The sequence below is a fragment of the Orussus abietinus genome, unplaced genomic scaffold (genome assembly GCF_000612105.2).
Source record: "Orussus abietinus isolate OABI.00-Male unplaced genomic scaffold, Oabi_2.0 scaffold34, whole genome shotgun sequence".
NCBI lineage: Eukaryota > Metazoa > Arthropoda > Insecta > Hymenoptera > Orussidae > Orussus > Orussus abietinus.
The window spans coordinates 190,101-199,517 of record NW_019394290.1 but is presented as its reverse complement, the minus strand read 5'-3'; the positions used below and the strand labels follow the sequence as shown (position 1 = coordinate 199,517).

The 9,417-nt window shown below is 51.9% G+C and overlaps 1 protein-coding gene across 1 annotated transcript; it reads right to left on the bottom strand.

Annotated features, from left to right (window-relative positions):
* Nucleotides 1-419: 419 nt before the first annotated feature.
* LOC105696239 (zinc finger protein SNAI2-like) lies at nucleotides 420-2,072 on the bottom strand. The gene is made up of 2 exons (XM_023434998.1): nucleotides 1,952-2,072; nucleotides 420-1,777 (listed from the first exon to the last, which is right to left on the bottom strand). The coding sequence occupies exons 1-2, from the start codon at nucleotides 2,070-2,072 to the stop codon at nucleotides 420-422; spliced, it is 1,479 nt and encodes a 492-aa protein (XP_023290766.1).
* Between the last annotated feature and the right edge of the window lie 7,345 nt (nucleotides 2,073-9,417).

The window sequence follows — 9,417 nt, the reverse complement described above, 5'->3', positions numbered from 1 at the left end:
GAGGACGATACGAAAAAAAAATAAGAGAAAAAAGGAAAAAAAAAATCCGTAGCACTTGGAATTAACCGCAAAAAAAAAAAAATAAACCATGGATCCTTAACGTTCGATCCGCGAGAGAGAAAAGTCGGAACCCGGAGAGGCTTAAATAAAATATGAGAAGCACATGTAAAACGTCTGGAAAATAAGATGGCACGGCAGAGTTCACGGGACCGCGTCAAGCGGTAACTCGGAAATCGCGCATAATATCGACCTTAACCTAAGAATTTTCGTTCCTTAACGAGGAATAAGTATCCGTGAGGTCCCCTATCGGAGAGCGATGCGGTCTATATACACGAGGTCAGCACCTTTTGTACTGTAAGGAGCAGTCCTAAGTAAGGCACACAAGGTGGGTCAACGAGGGAGTCTCCGAACACCGTCCCCTAACAGCCATACCCCATGGGCACGGCGACCCCAGGGCACCCACCTTCCTGATGCTTGGTAAGCAAGGACATGCGACTGAAGGTCTTGCTGCAGCTCGCGCAGGAGTACTTCTTAACATCGCTGTGAGTCTGGAGATGAGCCCTGAGGTTGCTGCGATCAGCGAAAGCCCTGTTGCAGTGTTGACAACTGAAGGGCTTCTCCCCAGTGTGGGTGCGAATGTGTCCCTGGAGTAGCCAAGGTCTGGAGAAGGCCTTTCCACACAGGTGGCACTTGCAGGGCAGGGTGTGGGTCCTGATGTGCATCTTGAGGGCACCAAGACTGACGTAGACCTTCTCGCAGTGCTTGCAGGAGAAGGACTTCTTGGCCTGTCCCTCCGCGGCAGCACAGTGGAACTGTTGGTGCTTGGAGAGTCCAGAGTAGGTGGAGTAGGACTTCCCGCAGTCGGGGCACTGATACCGAGGAGATGAGCCGGAAGTGGCGGCCTTGTCGCCCTTCTGATTGACCATGGGTGGAGGTCCAGCGGAGGTGCTGCCGGCAGAAGACCGGCCACTGTCGCTGCCAGGTGAGCTGAGGTCCTCGGGGCTGACCGGTGGAGGCGACCTCAGGGACCCCGAGCCCAGGGAGCTGGTGGGAGAGAGGCCGCAATGGTCCGGGCTGGCCCAGTGGGCCGCGTAGCTCCTGGCGATGGGTCGCTGGATGGTGGGACAAGTCAACGCCGCGTGTGGTGGCGGCGACGCCGATGGGTGTTCCGGGGAGGAGTGCGGGTACGCCGGCACCGGGTACGACGGGTACAATTCCGCGCCCGGGTACCTGTAGGCCGCTGCGGCGGCCGCGGCCGCGGCCGCTGTCGGGTACGGCAGGTAGTGCGGAGGGTAGAGGGGCGCGGTGCGCGCCCACGCAGGGGCTCCGTACGCCGCGGACAGCGCCTCCACCGGGGTGTTCAGGTTCAAGGGCTCCAACGGGGACTTTCCGCCCAGGAACCGCAGCGGCGCCGGAGGGGTCGCGCTCTCGTGCTGGAGGACCTCCACTCGCGCTTTTTTCGCCACAGGGTGGATCGGCGCGATGCCTGCTGGGGGCGTCAGCGCTTTTGCCGGGAACTGCTGAGGAGGGTGTCCCGCGTGCTGGTGGTGGGGTGGATGTGGGTGCGCGTGCGCGTGCTGATGGTGCTGCAGCGGCTCGGCCGGCTGCAGGTGCGCGGCGTGACCCGTAACTGGGGATGCTGCGCGCATGTACGGACTCGGGGACCGGGAATGACGATCCAGCTTGAATTTTTCGGACGCTCTGCTGAGGTCCTCCGGCTTCGTGCTCAGGTTCTCCGGCTCTGGGATGTCGTCGGCCACCACTTCGATGATTTCCTCTGGAAGATTATTTAAAAATTTGGTTATTGGACTTGAAGGTTTTCAATTTTTATCCGTCAATTTTACGATCTCCGGGAAAAACGTGGGCAGTTACGGGGAATTTATTGAAATGGAATGATTTGAAAGTAAGGGAGAGAAAAAAGTGTGGAATATTTTTTAAAGTCGACCCTCACCTTTCACGACCTCCGGCGTCTCCTCGGAGAGCATGACGTGCACCGGCCGCTTCTTGAGCGGACAGTGACTGTAGCTGTTGTTCTTTTTAACGAAACTGCGCGGCATCTCGTCGACGAGCATCTCCTGCGTTACGGCCTTCCGGCTCGAACGACGCACTTGCGGTAATCCAAAATCGTCGACCACCTCTTTTTCTTTTCACAGAACAATAAACAGAAACCACCCTCGGCCCTCCGCGAGTGTCAGGGAGACGAGGTCGAGGGAATCTAAGTTCTCGGAATGTCACCGCACTGTCGCGCACATTGGTCCTTCAGGCCCGTGAAAAAGGATCCTCGGATGATAAAGGCACTGCGAGACGAAGAGGATAAGAACGATGCTCGGGTTCTTCCGAGGTGACTCGGAGCGGGGCTCGAGGGAAGACCGACTGGCAGCGTGATCCGGGCGCGGCGGCTAGCCGATTTCTGCTGGCAGGGGGCGCCCAGGGAGTATATATAGGCGCGGGCCCCACCATGCGGGCGCAGGTGGCCCGCACGTGCTGCCGGGCCAATGGGAGGGCGCGGGCCCCGCGCGGCCGGCCAATAGGATCGCGCGGGTCGCGGGCCGCCGACCAATAGGGGCGCGGCCATCTGTTCCGCGGCCTGCCGCGCTGGGCGTGCGTGTGAGTGCCGTGTCGCGGGCAGATGCCCGCCGCGCGCGCTGCCGGGCGGTCGAGGAGGGGACCGCGGGAGCGGGACGGCGCTCGGGGGGGCGTGGGCGCGCGAGAGAGAGGGCGAGCGCGCTCGTGTGAGCGCTCTCGCCTATCCCCTCCTCTCGCCCCCCCATGAGCGCGCTCGGACGTGCGGATTTCCGCACGTGCGTGCGTGCTCGTGCGAGCGTACTCGTTCCCCTTCTGAATTTCACCCTCCACCGTGCACCCCCCCCTCCACGGTGCCAGTTTCGAACGTAACGGTCGTGTCGCGTGCCGCAGCATCGCCCACGCGTGCTGGAACCCAGCCACGCGCGAGGACGCGGGACCCCCTTGCGAGGATCCCCCCGACTCCTCGCAACCGACTTTTTCCTCTCCTCCTTGGACTCGGGGGATAAACTCCGATCCTCGCGGAAATTAATTCTAGGCGGCTACGTACAGGTGGAGGGGCCCTAGGTTAAGTTCGAGGAGGGACTCGCTTCGTCGGGGTTTACCCTGAAATTGCAAGGCTTTGTCGCCGTTCGGGTACCTGGCCTACAATGACCACCTTTCCCGCCATTGTGGACTGCGAACAAGGAGCCCTGATCATTGCGACAAGTCCTTTCGCGCTAAGGTTTTAATTCCAACGTTTATACCGGTCGAGGCGGATTAATCCACCGGTGGAAACGCGCGTTTCGGAGTCGGGGATTACGCGTGCGCGACACGGATATTCTAGGAGCTTGCAGGAATCTCGCTTCTTGGCCACGATATATATATATATTTTTTTATTTCCCCGTGAGGAAATCCAGGAAATAATTACCGCGGTCGTTAGTTGAGAAACTGTGAATGGGAGTGGAGGGATTTTTTGTGCCACGGGGGGATGTCGAGGGGTCAGGATTTCGTTTGATTTTACCGGGGAAGGAGCTCGACTTCTTCGACGGCCGCCATTTTTGCGTGAGTATTCCCGAACTAAATCCACCGCGAACGCGCTTAGAATTATGCGGCAGGACTTCCAATCGCGAGGGCTTAAGTCCGGCCCCGCGAGGCGATTCCCGTCCAACAGGTACGATTATCTCGACGGCGCTTAGACTCGTTTATTATGCGTCATAGATTATGCATTATCGACGGTATATCGGTATATCTACCGCGGACAGTCTCGCCGCGTGGCGTGTCGCTATCGGGAGAAATTCTCCCGCGGGAAATTCAAAATGGCCGCCGCGCCGCGCGCTCGAGAGTATCCCGACGTGAATCCCGTTTTCGACCCCCTGTCGCGATAAAATCCGTCCGCGTTAACAGAAAAACCCCGTCACGACGATTAACCTCCTAATACTCCTCGTTATCTCAATTACGACAATTACATCCTTCGGGAATTTTTTTTTTACAGACTTTCTTTAGCCTTAATATCCAGGTTTGAGGATGATGGGTATGACGTTTATTTGGGTCGTCCATTTTTTCTTTCCTTTTTTTTTAAATGATAAAGTGCGTTTTTATACTTTCGGAGATGCGGCGAGTCGCGAGTTGCGGTTGGGTCGGATCCATTGTTTTTTCCTTTTTTTTTTTTAAATGATAAGGTGCGTTTTTATACTTTCGGAGATGCGGCGACTCGCGACTGGGTCGGATCAATTTTTTTTTCCCTTTTTTTTCTTAAATGATAAAGTGCGTTTTTATACTTTCGGAGACGCGGCGAGTCACGAGTTGTGGTCGGGTCGGATCCATTTTTTTTTCCTTTTTTTTAAATGATAAAGTGCGTTTTATACTTTCGGAGATGCGGCGAGTTGTGGTCGGGTCGGATCAATTTTTTTTTTTCCTTTTTATTTCATAAATGATAAAGTACGTTTTTATACTTTCGGAGATGCGGCGAGTCGCGAGTCGTGGCCGGGTCGGGCGCGCGTGGGCGTTGCGGGGCTCTCGGAGCGGAAAAGCCGCGTCGGCCGCGGAGGGCAGGGCGAGAGAAAGGGGATAGAGATCGACGATTCGAATCGCAGCTCGCAAATGGCTCCCCGCGCTTATCCGGCTGCGGAGTCAGGCTCTCTGTCGCGCTAACGACCGAATAAATTCGCAACGCGTGTCCGCGCGCGTGCTGAGCGTGCAGGGATAGCGCGAGCGGGAGTATCGCCGGTCATTCCGGAGGATCGAAGCCCAAGATCGAGGATCGAGGATCGGGAGTCAAGGATCGACGCGTTACGTCATTCGTTAACTTCCCCTAGAATGACCGGGAATGAGAATCATTTTTCACCCTGTGCAGATACGTATCAATCCAGGGTTAAGGTGATGCGAAAGTGGCTAAGTCTCGTTTATGAAACTTTTCTCTAAATTGATTATATCAAATCGCTTCAAAGTTTACACCGTGAAATTGGAGACTATAAGGGAGGTCCTGAAACCCATGAAATTTCAATTTTTTTTTTTAATTGCTCATAGGTATTTTAATAATTTCTTATAAAGTGGCTATGCAGAGGTCTCGGTTATGAAACTTTTCTCTAAACTGATTACATCGAATCGCTTCAAAGTTTACACCGTGAATATGGAGACTATAAGGAAGGTCCTGAAACCCACGAAATTTCAATTTTTTTTTAATTGCTCATAGGTATTTTAAAAATTTCTTATGAATTATGAATCCAGGGTTAAGGTGATGCGAAAGTTGGCTATGTCTCGTTTATGAAACTTTTCTCTAAACTGATTACATCGAATCGCTTCAAAGTTTACACCGTGAATATGGAGACTATAAGGAAGGTCCTGAAACCCATGAAATTTCAATTTTTTTTTAAATTGCTCATAGGTATTTTAAAAATTTCTTATGAAATATGAATGCAGGGTTAAGGTGATGCGAAAGTGGCTACGCAGAGGTCTCGTTTATGAAACTTTTCTCTAAACTGATTACATCGAATCGCTTCAAAGTTTACACCGTGAATGTGGAGACTATAACGAAGGTCCTGAAACCCATGAAATTTCAATTTTTTTTTCTAATTGCTCATAGGTATTTAAAAAATGTCTTATAAAATATGAATCCAACAATAAATTGTTTCCGCTAAAAGTCCTATTATTCGGAATAATTTCTCGTGATATTATAGGCGCGTATTGATTCTACCGATAAGAGAAGAGGACGGAGAAGAAAAAGGTGGAAAGAGGGGCGGGAAAAATCGTCGCGGCGTGAAAGGAAAAATTAGTATCTCGTGTAAAAGGAGGCTGGAAGAGGGGGGCCAGTCCCCAGGATGCTGGACCAATGGAAGGGCTTCCTGGGAGCAAAGTGGCACACCGTGGCACCCGGCGGCACATCCAACTTCCCCTTGGGGAGAAGATATCCCCCTCGGGATGTTCCGCGCACATGCCCCGAGGATCCCGGCCGGGCCCCGAAAATGGGCCCTGAAAATGGGTCCGGCTAGTCCCGGTGGGGCCCGCTCGCATATGGTAGCATAAAACACCCAGTGGTAATAGCCAGGTGTTTCAAAGGTGAGCCTATGGGGCTACTAACCTCCCCTGCCCCCCTGGGCCCTACAGGGCGGCAGGAAAAAATGAACCAGCTTACTTCCGACCGGGCCCCTCTGCCATCGGGGGGCCCGCCGTTCCCTAATTATACAGATTTATTCGAGGGCTCGCGTTATACCACCGGCTCGTCTATACATCCTCCAAGAATTACCGAACGGCGGTTTTGGACCGACCCACGCGACTTCGCCTCTACGACTTGCGATAATTCCTGTAATTCTAAAATAATTGTGACAAAAAAATGTCAGATAATAAATTCCAAATAATTCCTTCGTCTTGAGGAGGCTAAATTTCTAAAATAATCGTGACAAAAAAATGTCAGATAATAAATTCCAAATAATTCCTACGTCTTGAGGAGGCTAAATTTCTAAAATAATCGTGACAAAAAAATGTCAGATAGTAAATTCTAAATAATTCCTACGTCTTTAGGAGGCTAAATTTCTCTAATAATCGTGACAAAAGAATGTCAAATAATAAATTCTAAATGATTCCTACGTCTTGAGGAGGCTGACGAGGCCCCGGGATCTGGTCCCACCCGGACCCCATAGACCCCTGACAAAGAGCTAATTGTTAATTAATTAAAAAAACACGTATTAAATCGGAATAAAAATGTAACGACGCGGAGTAAAAAATGTAATTCTGACAGATTCAGCAAGGTTGGGGCTTTAGGGGTGACGCGCCCATCGTTTGGCATAATTTAGAGGGCAGTTCCCTCCGGGGGACGTGGAATGAGAGAAAAGCAGACTCCTGGTGGGGATATGTCCGGAACTGGTCCCGGGTCCGGAAGAACCGGAGCTTGCCGCAGGTCGGCCGTGCGAACCGCCACCTAGACGGGTGTTTGTCGGATCGGACAGATAGCCGGTATGTTCGGTAAAATACGCAGGTAGATGATTTGTCGCGACCGGTGAGAGAGACCTCGGGCCCCGAAGCCACCCTTAACGGACCCCAGGGCGACGGTTGGGGATGCCCGAAATCGGGGACCACTTCCCTCGGCAAAAAGAGACACCTTCCACGTCAACGTTTTCTCCTCTCTTTACCTGTTCCTGGCACCCAGGATCATGGAGTGGATAGAGAGAAAAAATTCCACAGGAGTAAATTTCCCTGACGAAGGTCCTGAATTTCCTGATACCCCCTTATCCTCGGGCCTCCTTCGGGTGAATCACCAGGAGTTATCTTAATCCTGGAACCGTAATCTAGACTAGGTCCTGACGTCTCTCCTCGTTATCGCAAGTGACTCAAAGGATAACCTCGGGAAGGTCCTGAGTGACTCCCTTTGGTATCTTCTTCGGAGCATCGAGCATCCTTAGGACGCTTTTTTCCCCCAAAAAAATCCCTTATTAATAAATGGAAACATGGTAAAAGGAGGGAAGTAAACAGTCTGGACTGTCGATTACTTGGATTTCATGGTGGGGTCCTTTTTCTTCGAAGGATTATCACAGCGGGAGTACTCGACAGGATCAATGACCACCTGCCCGTAGAAGCTGCCATTGTTCCGTGCTTGGGTCTAGGGTTAATTGTGGATACCGTGCCAGGTATTGCGAGTCTTTGTCAATGGGCCTTCTAGTAATTGGCCCTGACTCATTGTCCACGTAGAAATTCCCCGGAATTTTGCCAATTGTCGCGGAATTACTGCAAAAGTGATGCACTGGTCACGTCCTTGGTGGGGGTTACCCCCACCACCCGACCGAGCGCGGACGACTTGAGCTTCTCCCCGAAATGCTTAATTTTCGCCGTCTAAAAGGGATAATTAATATTTCGATCCTTCGTTTAACAAGAATTAGTCATCCCGGATTATCTTGGCCCTCGGAGCTGATTTCCAGAATTTATCTGTGTGCACTTGCGTATCTGGAATGGCGCGGTGCGTCATTGCTCGTCACCCGCCATAAATTTTACGATCTTCGGGAATTTTTCCAAAGGATTACCCCGATGATTTCGGGATCCTTATCTCGAGGAATATCCGAGGAAAACGGAGAACCGCAGAGTAGATAAGTGACAAGTTATGGGATCGGGGAGGATTTAAGTGGGGGCAGGAATTCCCTTCGAAGGTGGAGTCGCACGTTGCGTCGAAAGTGTCAGCTGGAACAGTCATGATTATTTGTCCCTTTTAGTCTCAAGGGTCGAGGTTTGTCCCTAAACAGTCAAAGGACTCTTCCAGGACCTCGAGTGTCCGGAACGAATCCTCGGAGGATCTTCTTTGCAGGGGAGGCTTCTTGCTGCTTTTCTTAAACGAACTCCCAGAGTTTCGGGTTTCCACCTGTACCTGCATTTCATTTTTTTTTTATTTACAAGAAATGCTCGAAGGACCTTCGGCGAGCTCGAAGACGGATAGAAATTTACTTCAACTCCCTGGGATCGACTTCCGGTCGGTAATCGTCTCGAATCGCGTCGGAAATCTCGAGATATCCACTTGGGAAGATTTTCGAGAGCATCGAGCTCTCCAAGCTTTCCGATCCCTTGACGCTGATCAGGGACTCTCATCCCCTAGAGTTCCCCTAGGGACTTCTTGGTATCCCTTCCTGGATATCACCAGAGGAAGCATCCCTGCCACCTGGCACAATGGCGGATATTTTGTCGGGCCTGAATGAATGGTGCACCGAAGTTTTCCCGAGATGAATAGCGCCGTAGCGTAAGGTCTCTCTTCTTGGCTCGGCCTTTTGTCAGGAATCCTCAAAGAATCAGTGGTCGGTCGGCCAGTCAGGACGTAAGGACGACGTCTTTGTGACCGCCGAAGGACCTGCTGCAATTCCCTCGAAAGACCCGCGATATCCTTCTAAAAATTCTCCTAAAATCAAGCAGCAGATTTTCGGGGAAGATGTCGGCCAGTCAGGACCTAAGGACGACGTCTTTGTGACCGCCGAAGGACCTGCTGAAATTCCCTCGAAAGACCCGCGATATCCTTCTAAAAATTCTCCTAAAATCAAGCAGCAGATTTTCGGGGAAGATGTCGGCCAGTCAGGACGTAAGAACGACGTCTTCGTGACCGCCGAAGGACCTGCTGCAATTCCCTCGAAAGACCCGCGATATCCTCCTAAAAATCCTCCTCCTAAAATCAAGCAGCAGATTTTCTGGAAAGATTGCCGAAAATATGGGGAAAAAAATGAAAATGAAAAATTCCAGGAAAATCCTGAAAAAAATTCCGGAAAATTCTGTGATTCTCGCACTCCTTCCTGGGGCTCCTGACCCGGCAGAGGGGTCTCTCGGAAACCGTCGGGCACGAGTCTCGATCAGCTGCCCTGGACCAGAGGCAGATGTTCGTCAGAAATAACCGTACGCGCGTGCATTGCTCCTGGTGCACCCGGTGCAAGATTTTCCCCCCCGGGCATT